The sequence below is a fragment of the Rhinopithecus roxellana genome, chromosome 20 (assembly GCF_007565055.1).
Source record: "Rhinopithecus roxellana isolate Shanxi Qingling chromosome 20, ASM756505v1, whole genome shotgun sequence".
Lineage (NCBI taxonomy): Eukaryota > Metazoa > Chordata > Mammalia > Primates > Cercopithecidae > Rhinopithecus > Rhinopithecus roxellana.
In genome coordinates, this window is record NC_044568.1 from 5867344 (window position 1) to 5884655 (window position 17312).

At 52.8% G+C, this 17312-nt stretch overlaps 1 protein-coding gene across 2 annotated transcripts; it reads left to right on the top strand.

The window, feature by feature from the left end:
- Positions 1-3598: 3598 nt before the first annotated feature.
- On the top strand, positions 3599-15335 carry SEPTIN12 (septin 12). Of its 2 annotated transcripts, XM_010353890.2 has the most exons (10): positions 3599-3820; positions 4435-4622; positions 5981-6100; positions 6192-6273; positions 8246-8383; positions 8547-8664; positions 8756-8851; positions 13495-13591; positions 14867-14918; positions 15006-15315. In XM_010353890.2, exons 2-10 carry the CDS (start codon positions 4457-4459, stop codon positions 15205-15207), a joined length of 1071 nt encoding a protein of 356 aa, XP_010352192.1. In that variant the 5' UTR covers positions 3599-3820; positions 4435-4456; the 3' UTR covers positions 15208-15315. The 2 variants fall into 2 exon arrangements, with proteins under 2 accessions (XP_010352192.1, XP_010352193.1); XM_010353891.2 differs by lacking the exon at positions 8246-8383 and having other exon boundaries at positions 3708-3820; positions 15006-15335.
- The last annotated feature ends 1977 nt before the right edge of the window (positions 15336-17312 follow it).

The window sequence follows — 17312 nt, forward strand, 5'->3', positions numbered from 1 at the left end:
CAGAGCCCCACCCAGTCCCCGGCAGGACAGTAACAGGAGGAGGAGGCTGTGGCAGGGAGTGGTTCTGGTGAGTCAGACTCCTGGACCCAGGTTCGATTGCATGCCGTAAGACCCACCAGTGTGTGAGCTTCAGTAACATTCCCTGAGCCCTTCTGCCTCAGTTTCCTCATCTGTAAAATGGCTGTGTTAGTAGTATCCACCTCCTTCCGGTATTGTGAGGATAAAATGAACTGATCATCGATGTCGGAGCCGTCGAAGCATGATGGAAAAGCTCACAGCAACGTGCACTGAATGGCCCTGTGCTATTATCGCCGTGTCCACGTGGGATTCCCTCCAGTCTTTTGTCCTCTTCCGCCATAGTCACACTGCATAGACCGTTTGACCCCTGGCTTTTGCCAGTCAACACCGCCAGGAGCAACTTTCAGATGACAGCATGCTTTCTGCAAACTACTTTGATGGCACTAACATGGTGCAATCCCTACTGGCACCCAGTGAGGCTCTTCCCCCCACCACCACAATTTTCAGAATTAGACCATCGCTCACATGGGAGGATTTTCCTGGAGAAAGTGTTTTCTCTGCACAGAAGCTTATTTCCGTAGGGGACATCCCCACGAGTACGTCTACTGCTCACACGCAGTCCACACATCACCATCACCACAGCCTTTTGTTCATCCACTAACCACATCCTCATATGCTTATGGGAGGAGGCCCCTGTGCTGAATCCTTCAAGGACTGCGGAGTTGCGGCTTGCGAGATTTCACCTTTGACAATGAACTGTGCTCCAGGACAGGCTCTGCTCCATCGTCTCTGCCACCCTGGGCCCTGCCTGGCCCACCCTTAACTTCTACGCCTTTATTTATTTATTTACTCATTTATTTATTTATTGAGATAGGGTCTTACTCTGTCGCCCAGGCTGGAGTGCAGTGGCACCATCTCGGCTCAGTGCAACTTCCACCTCCTTGGTTCAAGCTATTCTCCTGCCTCAGCCTCGCAAGTAGCTGGGACTACAGGTGCCCACCACTGTGCCCAGCTAATTTTTGTATTTTTAGTAGAGACAGGGTTTTGTCATGTTGGCCAGGCTGGTCTCAAACTTCCGACCTCAAGTGATCTGCCCACCTCAGCCTCCTGAAGTGTTGGGATTACAAGCGTGAGTCACCGCACCTGGCTGACCCCTATTCACTAAGCCTTTAATGTTAAGCCTCCGGGAAGGAGGGGGAGTTACCAGGAGGAAGAACTGGCTGAAGGCAGTGGACAGCAAAGGACAGAAGTCTGCCTGGGGCTCAGGAAAGCTGAAACCACAGCCACCTTGCTTTTGTGAATACAGTTTTACTTGGACACAGCCACGCACATCTGTTTACCTATTGTCTGTGGCTACTTTCTCACTACAATGGGAAAGTTGAATAGTAGTTGCAACAGAGAACTTAGGACCAGCAAAGCCTAAAATAGGGACCATCTGGCCCTTTACAGAAAACACTTGCCAGGCTGAGTGTGGTGGCACTTTGGGAAGCTGAAGCAGGTGGATCCCTTCAGCCCAGGAGTTCCAGACCACCCTGGGCAACATAGGGTGACCTCATCTCTACAAAAAGTAAAAAATTTAGCCTGGCTTGGTCTACGTGTCTGAAGTCCCAGCTACTAGGGAGGCTGGGGCAGGAGGATCACTTGAACCCAGGAAGTTGAGGCCTCAGTGAGCCATCATTGAGCTTCTGCACTCCAACCTGGGTGACAAAGTGAGACCCTTGGCCGGGCGCGGTGGCTCAAGCCTGTAATCCCAGCACTTTGGGAGGCCGAGACGGGCGGATCATGAGGTCAGGAGATCGAGACCATCCTGGCTAATACGATGAAACCCCGTCTCTACTAAAAAATACAAAAAAAACTAGCCGGGCGACGAGGCGGGCGCCTGTAGTCCCAGCTTCTTGGGAGGCTGAGACAGGAGAATGGCGTGAACCCGGGAGGCGGAGCTTGCAGTGAGCTGAGATCCGGCCACTGCACTCCAGCCTGGGCGGCAGAGCAAGACTCCGTCTCCAAAAAAAAAAAAAAAAAAAAAAAAAAAAAAAACAAAGTGAGACCCTGTCCCAAAAAAAGAAAGAGAGAGAGAAAGAAAGAAAGAAAAAGAAAGGAGAGAAAGAAAGAGAGAGAGGGAGGGAGGGAGGGAGGAAGGGAGGGAAAGAAAGAAAAAGAGAAAGGAAAGAAAATGAAAGAAAAGAGAGAAAATGTTTGTCAATACCAAGGACAAAGGAGTGCCTAAGCCTTGTGAAGTCAGGTACCAGGAAACAGGTAAGAAAGAATTAGCTGTGTGAGATGGACTTGGTATAAGAAACGGCTTATCAGGCTGGGCACGGTGGTTCACGTCTGTAATCCCAGCATTTAGGGAGGCTGAGGTGAGAGGATCACTTGAACCCAGGAGTTTGAGATCAGCCTGGGCAACATAGTGAGACCCTGTCTCAAAAAATTAAAAAAAGGGCTGGGCGCGGTGGCTCACGCCTGTAATCCCAGCACTTTGGGAGGCCGAGGAAGGCAGATCACGAGGTCAGGAGATTGAGACCATCCTGGCTAACACGGTGAAACCCCATCTCTAGTAAAAATACAAAATAATTACCCAGGCATGGTGGCGGGTGCCTGTAGTCCCAGCTACTCGGGAGGCTGAGGCAGGAGAATGGCACGAACCTGGGAGGCGGAGCTTGCAGGGAGCCGATATCGCGCTCCAGCCTGGGCGACAGAGCGAGACTCCATCTCAAACAAAAAAAAAAAGGAAAAAAAAAATAATAAAGATCAGGCACAGTGGCTCCCACCTGTAATCCCAGCACTTTGGGGGACCAAGGTTGGTGGATCACTTGAGGTCAGAAGCTTGTGACCAGCCTGACCAACATGGTGGTACCCCATCTCCACTAAAAACACAAAATTAGCGGGGCGTGGTGGTGCACGCCTGTAATCCAGCTACTTGGGAGGCTGAGGCAGGAAAATCGCTTGAACCCAGGAGGCGGAGGTTACAGTGAGCCGAGATCGTGCCACTGCACTCCAGCAAGGGCAACAGAGCGAGGCTCTCTCTCAAAAACAAATAACAAAAAAAGAAACAGCTTATCAGAGAGACAATAAGGGAGGGGTGAGGACCATGGTCTGGAAAGCACATGGCCTGTTTAAAGAGGGCATCTCAAGTCAGGGTGATAATCTCTAAGATACACTGGAAATCTAGATGTTTCTATAAACAAGAAAAAGGCAGTAGAGGGTGAGCACACAGACTCAGAGCCGGTAAGTCCCAGCTCTGCCACCTCCTCACTTGACCCTCTCTTATCTGTCAACTGGGGGTAGTAACAGCGCTTACTTCATGGGGCTTGATTATTAAGCAAGTTAACATATTTGGGCTCCTAGAACAATGCCATGTGCAGAGTCAGGACTGAGTAAATAATTTGCTAAAGCAATCTCTTAATGTTTTTGACGCTGGCAACTTAAAACACACGGCACCAAGGATGGACACGGATGTCCCGCTAGCCGGCTGTGGGACCCGGGTTTGCTCGTCCCCACAGAGTGGTTGAGGGCATGAGCTTGGAGGTGGAAGCCCTGCTGATGTGGGGGACTCAGGCCCCTGGACTCAAATGCCTGGTGGGGATCATTGTATTATTAGGCTGGGGTCATTGTGTGGATGAGAGGGGTAACAGCTCCTGCTCCTGCTTCAGAGAAGCCCCCAGGTGGGGGTCACAGGAAGTGCAGATGGAGCTCAGATTCTTCGGTTAACTGTCACCCTCTCCCCTCCCCCATCACACACACCAGGCCCTGCCAGGACAAGGCAGCTCCTGGAAGCTCCACCAGGACCCACGTCCACCAGGTGCCAAAGCAGGCTGCTGCTGCTCTCTCTCTGCCCACTGTGGACTCTCTGCACCACTCCCTCCCAGCCATCTTCCCTGCCTGGCCTTGGTCTCTCTCTGTGTCTCCGTCACCTTCATACCTGTGCCATCTCTCTCGCTCTCTATCTCTATCAACTCTGCTGTGTGTCCCCCTGGGGAAAGTGGGGGCGCCTCCTCCTGAGCCCCCTGCCCAAGTTCCCTGCTGGGATGGGAGCCACTTCACCCCACACACACTCCCTGAAGCCCCTCCAGGACTCCAGCCTGGCTGCAGACACCCATCCTGGACTTTGGCCCTCCAGGCTCTGCTGGGGGAAGTGACCTGAGAGGCCCCTGCCTAGGCTCTAGGTGGGGACAGGGCAGACCCCTGGGCGGGGGAGGCCTCTCTGGATGGGGGTTGAAGCACCCCGGAGAAACGGCTCCCCACAGGCACCCTCGCCACACCCCTGGGACTACGGGCACTTAGGGTACACCGGAGGCATGAAGTGTGGAGGGGGTTGGCCAACAGCCAAGCTCAAATCGGGGTTCACATATGAGAGGTCAATGTGGGCTCCTCTGAGCCACAGTGACCCCCTTCTCCCCACCCACCTGGTGACAGGCATCTTGAACCCTCGGCCGCCATGGACCCCCTGAGGCGCTCCCCCTCTCCCTGCCTGTCCTCGCGGCCCTCCAGCCCCAGCACCCCACCCTGCGAGATGCTTGGTCCTGTGGGCATCGAGGCTGTGCTGGACCAGCTGAAGATTAAGGCTATGAAGATGGGGTTTGAGTTCAACATCATGGTGGTGGGTGAGTGAGAGGTGGGGCCCACGGCAGGACAGACCCATGGTGCTACGGATGCCTGGGCGTGTGATCTTACCTTTGGCAGCCTGTCGCGCCTCCTCGTCTGCTAAGTGGGCCTGATAATAGCACCTCACAGGGATGTTGTCATTGAAAAATTTGAGAAATGCCGAGTCATCAAAAGACAAAAATCTGCCTGGAGCGGTGGCTCACACCTATCATCCAGGGTTTTGGGAGGCTGAGGCGGGTGGATCACTTGCCTTCAGGAGTTCGAGACTAGCAAAACCCCATGTGTACAAAAAGTACAAAAATGAAGCCGGGTGTGGTGGCTCAAGCCTGTAATTCCAGCACTTTGAAAGGCCAAAGCGGGAGGATCACTTGAGGTCAGGAGTTTGAGACCAGCCTGGCCAACATGGTGAAACCTCGTCTCTACTAAAAATACAAAAATTAGCGTGGTGGCGGGCGCCTGTACTTAGGAGCTACTTAGGAGGCTGAGGCAGGAGAATTGCTTGAACCTGGGAGGCGGAGGTTGTAGTGAGCCGAGATTGTGCCACTGCACTCCAGCCTGGGTGACAGAGCAAGACCGAAGCAGAAGGATCCCTTGAGGCCAGGAGTTCATGACCAGACTCGGCAACACAGCAAGACCCCATCTCTACAAAAAAAGTTTAAAAATTAGCCAGGCATAGTGGCCTGCACCTGAATCCCAGCTACTTGGGAGGCTGAAGTGGGAGGATCATTTGAACCTGAGAGCGGAGGTTACAGTGAGCTGCAATCACTCCAACCTAGGTGACAGAATGAGACGCTGTCTTTTTTTTTTTGAGACGGAGTCTCGCTCTGTCGCCCAGGCTGGAGTGCAGTGGCCGGATCTCAGCTCACTGCAAGCTCCGCCTCCCGGGTCCACGCCATTCTCCTGCCTCAGCCTCCCGAGTAGCTGGGACTACAGGCGCTGCCATCTCGCCCGGCTAGTTTTTTGTATTTTTTAAGTGGAGACGGGGTTTCACTGTGTTAGCCAGGATGGTCTCGACCTCCTGACCTTGTGATCCGCCCGCCTCAGCCTCCCAAAGTGCTGGGATTACAGGCTTGAGCCACCGCGCCCGGCCGAGACGCTGTCTTAACAATAAAAAAACAGTACAGAAATTAGCTGCGTGTGGTGGCCTGCGCCTGAGTCCCAGCTACTCTGGAAGCTGAGGTGCGAGGATCACTACAGCCTGGGAAGGTCGAGGCTGCAGTGAACTGGGATTGCATCACTGCACTCCAGCCTGGGTGACAGAATGAGACCCTGTCTCCAAAAATAAAAAAGTAAAGAGTTAGAGAAAAACTGCTTAAAATGCCCACCCTAACTGCTGTCATCCCGTTGCCACTCCCAGGGCAGAGCGGACTGGGCAAGTCCACGATGGTGAACACACTGTTCAAAGTGTGGAAGTCAAACCCACCGGGCTTGGGGGTGCCCCCACCCCAGACGCTGCAGCTGCATTCAGTGACCCATGGTGAGTGAGCTCCTGTTCACACCTCACCCCACCCTGCCCCACCCTATCCCACCAGGGTCCAGTCTCTCCTGACTCCGCTGTCCCTCCGCAGTCATCGAGGAGAAGGGTGTGAAGCTGAAGCTGACAGTGACGGACACGCCCGGCTTCGGGGACCAGATCAACAATGACAACTGGTGGGTTCTTTTTTTTTTTTTTTAAGAGAGTTTCACTCTTGTCGCCCAGGCTGGAATACAAGGGCATGATCTCGGCTCACTTCAACTTCCGCCTCCTAGGTTCAAGTAATTCTCCAGCCTCAGCCTCCCGAAGTAGCTGGGATTACAGGTGCCCGCCACCACACCCAGCTAATTTTTTTTGTATTTTTAGTTGAGACGGGGTTTCACCCTGTTGGCCAGGCTGGTCTGGAACTCTTGACCTCAGGTGATCCACTCGCCTCAGCCTCCCAAAGTACTGGGATTACAGGCGTGAGCCACACGACTGTCCCCTCCTGTCCCTGCCCCTCCCCCTTCAACCTTTGGGAAACACCCCAGACCTGGAACGGCCAGGCTATGTGATCTTTTTTTTTTTTTTTTTTTTTTGGAGACAGAATCTCGCTCTTGCCGCCCAGGCCAGAGTGCATTGACACAATCTCGGCTCACTGCAACCTCCGCCCCCTGGGTTCAAGCGATTTCCAGCTACTTTTTTTTTTTTTTTTGAGACGGAGTCTCACTCTATCGCCCAGGCTGGGATGCAGTGGCCGGATCTCAGCTCACTGCAAGCTCCGCCTCCCGGGTTTACGCCATTCTCCTGCCTCAGCCTCCCGAGTAGCTGGGACTACAGGCGCCCGCCACCTCGCCCGGCTAGTTTTTTGTATTTTTAGTAGAGACGGGGTTTCACCGTGTTGGCCAGGCTGGTCTCAAACTTCTGACCCCAGGTGATCCGCCCACCTTGGCCTCCCAAAGTGCTGGAATTACAGGTGTAAGCCACCATGCCCGGCCCAATTTTTGTAATTTTAGTAGAGACGGGGATTTCCCCATGTTGACCAGGCTGGTCTCGAGCTCCTGACCTCAGGTGATTCACTTGCCTCAGCCTCCCAAAGCGCTGGGATTACACGCCTGAGCCACCGCACCCGGCCCTGGTTTCATTTTTATTTATTTAGAGTCAGTGTCTCACTCTGTTTCCCAGGCTGGAGTGCAGTGGTGAGATCATGGCTCACTGCAGCCTCGACCTCCCCGAGCTCAAGGACCCTCCTGCTTCAGCCTCCTGAGCAGCTGGGACCACAGGCACGTGCCACCTCACCCAGCTAATTTTTGTAGTTTTTATAGAGTTGGCATTTCCCTATATTGCCCAGGCTAGTCTCGAATTCCTGGGCTCAAGCTATCCTCCTGCCTCTGCCTCCCAAAGTGCTGAGATTACAGGCATGAGCCATTGGGCCTGGCCTGACACCTGTTTTTAAAAGGATCTGAGACCAGGTGCGGTGGCTTATGCCTGTAATCCCAGCTCTTTGGGAGGCCGAGGCGGGTGGATTACGAGGTCAGGAGATCGAGACCATCCTGGCTAACACGGTGAAACCCCGTCTCTACTAAAAATACAAAAAAAAAAAAAAAGTAGCCGGGTGTAGTGGGGGGCGCCTGTAGTCCCAGCTGCTCGGGAGGCTGAGGCAGGAGAATAGCATGAACCTGGGAGGTGGAGCTTGCAGTGAGCCTGAGATCTGGCCACTGCACTCCAGCCTGGGCGACAGAGCAAGACTCCGTCTCAAAAAAAAAAAAAGGATCTGTTTGGCTACTTACAGTATTGACAATACCCAAGAGGGGAAGGGACTCGAGGAGGAGGGAGACCCCCTGCAACCATCAGGTGCGAGTCCTTCGTGGTTTGGGCCCAGGTGTGGCCCTTTAGCACAGTTAATGCTCACCCCTCCCTTACTTGCACCATAGGTGCTGCTGTTGTCTCTATTTTACAGACAGTGAAGCCAAGAATGTCAGGAGGTCTCTCTGTGTCTCTCTGATGATGCAGGGAAGTGGGGGAAAGTAACGGGGTGACCCAGAGGTCCTGGGCAAACCGGGACGATTCATCATCCCAAGGGAGGACCACCCAGAGGACACAGCGGAGAGGGGTGGGGCTCTCCGGGCACAGCACAGTTCTGAGGGGAGGGTCCACCTCCCGCCTCAGCTGGGACCCCATCCTGGGCTATATCAACGAGCAATACGAGCAGTACCTGCAGGAGGAGCTCCTCATCACCCGCCAGCGCCACATCCCAGACACCCGGGTGCACTGCTGCGTGTACTTTGTACCACCCACTGGGCACTGGTGAGGGGGCTGCACCTGCAAGGCGAGGACCACCTGCATGGGGCAGGGAGGAGGAGAAGGGGTTCCCGATGTGGGCTGCTGGCTGCCCCCACCCCCCTGCCCTGCTGCTGCCATTCATACACTCACCACCACCACCACTTCCATCACTGCCCTGCCCCGGCAGCCTGCGGCCCCTGGACATTGAGTTCCTGCAGCGGCTGTGCCAGACTGTGAACGTGGTGCCCGTGATTGCCCGGGCCGACAGCCTGACCATAGAGGAGCGAGAGGCCTTTAGGCGCAGGGTGATCTGGGTGCCTGGGGCAGGGCTGGGGTCAGCGGGGCAGAGGGCAGAGTGGGCAGGGTGGGCTGAGGTCACCTGTGCGGGATCTCCAGATCCAGCAGAACCTGAGGACCCACTGCATCAACGTTTACCCCCAGATGTGCTTTGACGAGGACATCAATGACAGAATCCTCAACAGCAAGTTACGGGTGAGAGGCTGTGCGGCGGGAGGCGGGCGAGGTGATTTCCTTCCCACATATCCTTTCCACCCAAAGATTCATCTTTCTCTGCATCTCAGGGAAACGTGCACATATTCCTAGCAGATATGACTGTCCATGCATCCACAAGCTCAAGGTGAGCAAGAAATAACAGCTCACACTAACCACCCACAGAATCAGAGAACATGTCTACGAATCACATACTCAACAAGGGGCTTGTATGCTGAATATATAAAGAACACTGGGCCGGGCACAGTGGCTCATGCCTGTAATCTCAGAACTTTGGGAGGCCAAGGCAGGCAGATCGCTGGAGGTCAGGAGTTGGAGACCAGCCTGGCCAACATGGTGAAACCCCATCTCTGCCAAAAATACAAAAAATTCTCTGAGTGTGGTGGTGCACGCCTTTAGTCCCAGCTACTCAGGAGGCTGAAGCAGGAGAATTGCTTGAACCTGGGAGGCAGAGGTTGCAGTGAGTGAGCCAAGATTGCACCACTGCGCTCCAGCCTGGGTGACAGAGTGAGACTCCGTCTCAAACAAACAAACAGACAAACAACAACAATAAAAAACTCTAACAGCTCAACAATAAAAGAGGCCCCAGTATGGTTGCAATCCCAGCACTTTGGGAGGCCAAGGCGGGAGGATTCCGTGAGCCTAGGAGTTCAAGACCAGCTTGCGCAACATGGCAAAACCCCATCTCAACAGAAAAATTATCTTGGCCTGGTGGCATGTGCCTATAGTCCCAGCTACTCAGGAGGCTGAGGTGGGAGGATCACTTGAGCCCAGGAAGTGGAGGCTGCAGTGAGATGTGATCACGCCACTGTGCTCCAGCCTGGGTGACACAGTGAGAACCAGGTTTAAAAAAAAAAAAAAAGGCAATAAAATATAACTCAAGGTGGGGTGTGGTGGCGCACACCTGTAATCCCAGCACTTTGGAAGGCCGAGGCTGGTGGATCACCTGAGGTTGGGAGTTTGAGACCAGCCTGACCAACATGAAGAAACCTTGTCTCTACTACAAATACAAAAAAAATTAGCTGGGCATAGTGGCACATGCCTGTAATCCCAGCTACTCAGGAGGCTGAGGCAGGAGAAAGGCTTGAATCCGGGAGGTGGAGGTTGCAGTGAGCTGACATGGCGCGACAGCACTCCAGCCTGGGCAAGAAGAGTGAAACTCCGTCTCAAAAAAAAAAAAAAGCATTGGCCTGGCGAGGTGGCTCACACCTGTAATCCCTGCACTTTGGGAGGCTGAGGCGGGTGGATCACCTGAGGTCAGGAGTTTGAGACCAGCCTGGCCAACATAACAAAACCACATCTCTACTAAAAATACAAAAAATTAAGCCCGGCGCGGTGGCTCATGCCTGTAATCCCAGCACTTTGGGAGGCCGAGGCGGGCGGATCACGAGGCCAGGAGATCGAGACCATCCTGGCTAACACGGTGAAACCCCGTCTCTACTACAAATACAAAAAATTAGCCGGGTGTGGTGGCGGGCGCCTGTAGTCCCAGCTACTCGGCAGGCTGAGGCCGGAGAATGGTGTGAACCCGGGAGGCGGAGCTTGTGGTGAGCCGAGATCACCCCACTGCACTCCAGCCTGGGCGACAGAGAGTCCGTCTCAAAAAAAAAAAAAAAATACAAAAAATTAGCCGGGCGTGGTGGTGGGTGCCTGTAAGCCTAGCTACTCAGAAGGCTGAGGCAGGAGAATTCCTCCTGAGGCAGGAGGATTCCTTGAGCCTAGGAGTTCGAGACCAGCTTGGGCAACATGGCAAAACCCCATCTCAACAAAAAAACACAAACCTGGAGGTGGAGGTTACAGTGAGCCGAGATCGCACCACTGCACACCCCAGCCTGGGCAACAAGAGCAAAACTCTGTCTTAAAATAACAACAACAACAACAAAAAGGTGCCGTGGAAGATGTGGAGGAACTGAAAGCCTCACCTACTGCTGCAAGGAAAGTAAAATGGCTCAGCCACTTTGGAAAACAGTCTGGTGGTTCCTCAAATGCTTAAACATCCAGTTACTATATGACCCAGCAACTGAACTCCTACGTATATACCCAAAACAAACAAAAATGTACACTCACAGAAAAATGCGTACATGAATGTTCACAGTAGCGTTATTAATTTTAGCCTAAAAGTGGAAGCAACCCAAATATGCATCAACAGATGAGCGGGGAAACGCAATGTGGCCTATCCCCTACCATGGACTAGCCCTTACCCATGAAAAGGAATGAAGTTCACCTTTTAAAAGTGTACAGTTCAAGGCTGGGCACAGTGGCTCATGCCTGTAATCCTAGCACTTTGGGAGGCTGAGGCGGGCGGATCATTTGCGGCCAGGGGTTTGAGACCAGCCTGGCCCAACAGGGTGAAACTGTCTCTACTAAAAATGCAAAACTAGCCAGGTGTGTGGTGGCGCGCACCTGTAATCCCAGCTACTGGGGAGGCTGAGGCAGGAGAATTGCTTGAATGTGGGAAGTGAAGGTTGCACTGAGCAGAGATTGCAACACTGCACTCCAGCCTGGGCAAGGGAGTGAGACCCTGTCTCAAAAAAAAAAAAAAAAAAAAAAAGAACGGAAAATAAATGAAGCACTGTCACCTGCCTGCTACAGCACGGGGGAACTTTGTAAACATGTTTCTCAGCTGGGCTCGGTGGCTCACGCCTGTAATCCCAGCACTTTGGGAGGCCGAGGCGGGTGGATCACGAGGTCAGGAGATCAAGACCATCCTGGCTAACATGGTGAAACCCCGTCTCTACTAAAAATACAAAAACTTGCCGGGCGAGGTGGTGGGCGCCTGTAGTCCCAGCTACTCGGAGGCTGAGGCGGGAGAATGGCGTGAACCCGGGAGGCGGAGCTTGTAGTGAGCCGAGATCGCGCCACTGCACTCTAGCCTGGGCAACACAGCGAGACTCCGTCTCAAAAAAAAAAAAAAAAAGTTTCTCAGACAAAAAGAATTCAGATACAAAAGGTCACGTATTATGGGATTCCATTTATATGAAATGTCTAGAATAGGCGCAGGCAAATCTATAGAGACAGAAAGTAGATTAGTGGTAGTCAGCGGCTGTGGGGAAGAGAGAAATGGGGAGTGATTGCTAAAAGGTATGGGGTTTTTTTGGGAGGTGTGATGAAAAGGTTGTGAAATTAGATTGCGATGATGGTTGCATAACCCTGGTCAAATACTAAAAACCACTGTACTGTACAATTTTTTTTTATTATTATTTTGAGATATAGTCTTGCTCTGTCACCCAGGCTGGAGTACAGTGGCATGATCTCAGCTCACTGCAACCTCCACCTCCTGGGTTCAAGGGATTCTCCTGCCTCAGCCTCCTGAGTAGCTGGGACTTCAGGTGCACACCACCATGCCTGGCTATTTTTTATTTTATTTTATTTTGTATTTTTAGTAGAGACGGGGGTTTTACCATGTTGGCCAGGATGATCTCCATCTCCTGACCTTGTGATTCACCTATCTTGGCCTCCGGAAGTGCTGGGATTATAGGCGTGAGCCACCATGCCTGGCTGAGACAGGGTCTTGTTCTGTGACCCAGGCTGGAGTACAGTGGCACAATCTCTGCTCACAGCGACCTCTGCTTGAACCTGGGTTCAAGTGATTCTCCCACCTCAGCCTCCTGAATAGCTGGGATTACAGGTATGTGCCATCACACCCGGCTAATTTTTTCTTTTTAGTAGAGATGGAGTTTCACTATGTTGACCAGGCTGGTCTCGAACTCCTGACCTCAGGTGATCTGCCTGCCTCGGCCTCCCAAAATGCTGGGATTACAGGTGTGAGCCACCATGCCCAATATTGTCAACATCACCATTATTCCCCATCACAGATGAACTCAGAAATAAAAACAAACCCATATATGTCACTTAGGAGTTTACGAGTTTGAATTTCTGCTCTGGCCATGAGCAAGTAAACAACTGGAGTTTACAATAGGGTTCAACAACCTTTTCTGCAAAGGGCCAGGTAGTACATGTTTTAGACTTTGCAGGCCGTAGGGGTCTCTGTTGCGATGATTCAACTCTGATGTCCTGGTTGAAAAGCAGCCATAGACAAAAGTGACTCACAGGCTTGACTGTGTGCCAATAAAACTTTATATATAAGAAATCAGACGGGCTGGGTGTGGTGGCTCCCTCCTGTAATCCCAGCAGAGGGAGGATCACTTGAGCCCAGGAGTTAGAGACAAGCCTGGGAAACACAGATAACTCTACTAAAATGTTTAAAAAGTAGCCAGGCATGGTGGTGCACACCTATGGTCCTCACTCCTCAGGGGACTGAGGCAAGGGGTATCACTTGAGCCCAGGAGGTCAAGGCTGCAGTGAGCTATGATTACTCTCAGCTGATCTTTTAGTTTTCACAGAGATGGGGTTTCACCATGTTGCCCAGGCTGGTCTCAAACTCTTGGGGCTCAAGTGATCCTCCCACCTCCCACCTAAAAGTGCTGAAATTACAGGCAAGAGCTACCTCACCCGGCCAGAGGCACCGATTAGACTTTATGTCTTTGAACTTGGGAATTCTGTGCACTTTCTACCATGTTCCCTCCCCGAAAAGGACAGGGCTCCTTTCTCCTGCCTGGGTGCCTTGACTTCTCTTCTCTCCAGTGAAGTCCATCCTCCCATCTGTGTCTCTTCTCCTCTCCCAGGACCGAATCCCTTTTGCTGTGGTAGGGGCTGACCAAGAGCACCTGGTGAACGGGAGGTGTGTCCTGGGCCGGAAGACCAACTGGGGCATCATTGAAGGTCGGTGCAGGGCCCCTGGGTAGGATGCTGGTGGGGACAGGTTGGAAGCCAGAGCAGCCCTGTGCCTTAGACATCCTTAGCACCCACCACAGGGCACAGAAAAGTGAAGCCTATTGGACAAAGAGGCCTGGGGAATGGTCCCTCTTTCCAGCTGGGAGGCCGTGGGCAAGTTTCCGGACCCTCTGGGCCTCAGTTTCCTCACAGTAAAGTGGGCATCACAGTGGCATCAACTTCCTAGGGTGCTGGAGCCGGGAGAACCACCATTTGGCACAATGCCCAATACCCAAGGCTGCCCCAGTGGCCCCAGTGGCTGGCCGGAAATTACAATGGGCTTACTGTGTATCGGGCACCGCTACGTGTAGTTACCATGGTGCATGGTAAAGGGAGGACTGACAGGGTCCCTGTCCCCATAGAGCTAACGGGACAAGGACAGGTGGGGGAGGCACAGTGAAGGCGGATTGTTGGGGGAGGGAGGGGAGGCTGCCTTAGGGATCCAGGGAAAGTGAGACAGGAGGGCCCGCCAGGACGTAGCCCCTGAGTATTATTATAATTATTAGAAATGTCCTATACTCTCTCTGTGTATATTTTTGAGACAGAGTCTTGGTCTGTCGCCCAGGCTGGAGTACAGTGGAGCGATCTTGGCTTACTGCAACATCCGCCTCTCAGGTTCAAGCGATTCTCCTGCCTCAGCCTCCCAAGTAGCTGTGACTACAGATTATGCCATCACACCTGGCTAATTTTTGTATTTTAGTAGAGATGAGGTTTCACCATGTTGTCCAGGCTGGTCTCAAACTCCTGACCTCAGGTGATCCACCCACCTCGGCCTCCCAAAGTGCTGGGATTATAGGTGTGAGCCACCACACCCGGCTAGAAATATACTATACTATTACCTATGATATGGCATACAGGCATTCCATGCTATCTGCAGGGGGTGGTTCCAGGACCCCCAGGGATACCAAAGTTGGCAGATGCTCAAGCCCCGCAGTGGGCACCCATGGATACAGAGGCCGAATGTTCATATAATACAATAGTGATTGGTGGATTCATTCATTCTACAGCTACTTGTAGGAGCTGCCTGTACCAGGCACTGGGGACACAACAGTGGATGAATGAATGAATGAATGAATGAATGAATGAACCAACAAAGGGAAGGCAGGATAGGATAAAGAGAAATGTGGGAAAAGGGCTAAGGGAAATGGTGTCAGGTGGTGCATACAGTAGGCGCTTACTGATTGCTCACTAAGCAGAGCCCACACTGAGTCCCATATCTTGCAGTGGAGAACATGGCGCACTGTGAATTTCCTCTCCTGAGAGACCTGCTCATCCGGTGAGGGTGTGGGGAGCCCAGGGCTAGGGGGCTGGCGAGGGGCCCTGGGGACACCACCATCGGAGCTAACCATCACTGGTCCCCCAGCTCCCACCTCCAAGACCTGAAGGACATAACCCACAACGTCCATTACGAGAACTACCGTGTCATCAGACTCAATGAAAGCCACCTGCTGCCCCGTGGGCCCGGCTGGGTGAACCTGGCCCCGGCCTCCCCGGGACAGCTGACCACCCCCCGGCCCTTCAAGGTCTGCAGGGGGGCCCATGATGATTCTGACGATGAGTTCTGACCACCGGCTGATCCCACGGCTGCTGCGCTTCCCGAGTCCCCAGCAGCTCTCAACACACATCTGTGTACCAGAGCATCTATTACATGTGAGCCTTGCTTTTTATGAAAAGCTGTGCTTTGAAAACAAAAGGCATTTTGTAAATGACTTCTTTGAGTTATCCACAAAGAAAAAGACTGGGTCTCACTCTGTTGTCCAGGATGGAGTACAGTAGCGCGATCATGACTTACTGCAGCCTCAAATTCCTGGGCTCAAGCGATCCTCCTGCCTCAGCCTCTCGAGTAGCCAAGACTACAGCCATGACACTACCTTGGTGGGCTGATTTTTTTTTTTTTTTTTTTTTTTGAAACGGAGTCTTGCTCTGTCGCCTGGGCTGGAGTGCAGTGGCCGGATCTCAGCTCACTGCAAGCTCCGCCTCCCGGGTTCATGCCATTCTCCTGCCTCAGCCTCCCAAGTAGCTAGGACTACAGGCGCCCGCCACCTCGCCCGGCTAGTTTTTTGTATTTTTTAGTAGAGCCAGGGTTTCACCGTATTAGCCAGGATGGTCTCGATCTCCTGACCTCGTGATCCGCCCGTCTCGGCCTCCCAAAGTGCTGGGATTACAGGCTTGAGCCACCGCGCCCGGCCTGTGGGCTGATTTTTACAATTTTTTTGTAGAGATAAGGCCTTGCTAGGTTGCTCAGGCTGGTCTTTGACCTCAGGCAACCCTCCCACCTCAGCCTCCCAAAACACTGGAATTACCACTGCTACCTACCAAGTATGTTTTTGTGGTCATTGTTGTTTCTGAGATGGAGGTTTTTTTTTTTTTTTGAGATGGAGTTTTGCTCTTGTTGCCCAGGCTGGAGGGCAATGGCGAGATCTAGGCTCACTGCAACCTCTGCCTCCTGGGTTCAAGTCATTCTCCTGCCTCAGCATCCCAGGTAGCTGGGGACTACAGGCATATGCCACCACGCCTGGCTAATTTTTGTATTTTTAGTAGAGATGGGGTTTCACCATGCTGACCAGGCTGGTCTCGAACTGACCTCAAGTGATCCACCTGCCCTGGCCTCCCAAAGTGCTGGGATTACAGGCATGAGCCACGGCACCCAGCCTCTGGGATGGAGTTTCACTCTGTCGCACCAGCTGAAATGCAGTAACGTGATCTGGGCTCACTGCAACCTCTGCCTCCGGGGTTTAAGAAATTCTCCTGCCTCAGCCTCCTAAGTAGCTGAGATTACAGGTGCCCATCACCAGGCCCAGCTAATTTTATGTTTTTAGTGGAGACAGGATTTCACCATATTGGCCAGGCTAGTCTCGAATTCCTGACCTCAAGTGATCCATCTGCCTCAGCTTCCCAAAGTGCTGGGATTATAGCCAAGAGCCACAGCATCCAGCCTTCTTTTTGAAGTAATAATGTGAGACCCAAGGCCCTAGGAATCTTGAAGGCCTGGGAAGGCATGTCTTGGACAGCCAGCCCCCTCTGCCCCAGAGCCAGACCCAAGTTACAAATTCAGCTCTCCCATCTGTCCCAGCCCCTTACTCCTGGCCCAGGGCTAGGCCTACAGGCAAAGAACACTTTCAAAATCCCCATTGTTGTGGCCTGATCTCTGGCTCTCTTACCTGATCTCTGTGTTCCACCATCCCCCACCTTCCTCATTACCCTGCCCTAGGGACCAGCATGGCCAGCAAACAGCTCCCACTGTGGAGCCTGGCAGTGCCAATGTGAAAATCCCAGCAGGCAAGTCAGTTACTTATGCTTCCCTTGCTTCACTTTCCTCATCTATAAAATGGGGATCATGGTACCAAGCACATAACACGGTTGTTCAGACAAAATGAAATACTCCCTAGTATGTGTCGACCACAACCTGGAGAAATGGCACGAAGACGGAGGCTACATGATGAAGATGGAGCAGCGGTCCAGGGTGGAGGACCTACTACAGAATGTGTGAGCTCCGCGGCCCAGGGACTCTCCAGAAAGCTAGAAAATAGGCGGGGCACGGTGCTCATGCCTGAAATCCCAGCACTTTGGGAGGCGGAGGCAGGCAGATCACCTGAAGTTAGGAGTTCGAGACCAGCCTGGCCAACATGGTGAAACCCCGTCTCTCCCACAAATACAAAAATTAGCCGGG

Excerpts from the sequence above, each read along its gene's own strand:
- SEPTIN12 (XM_010353890.2), top strand. The coding sequence starts at position 4,457 with ATGGACCCCCTGAGGCGCTCCCCCTCTCCCTGCCTGTCCTCGCGGCCC. Across the intron at positions 8,852-13,494 it reads TCCTCAACAGCAAGTTACGG|GACCGAATCCCTTTTGCTGT; the intron begins GTGAGAGGCTGT and ends CTCCTCTCCCAG. Across the intron at positions 14,919-15,005 it reads CTGAGAGACCTGCTCATCCG|CTCCCACCTCCAAGACCTGA; the intron begins GTGAGGGTGTGG and ends CTGGTCCCCCAG.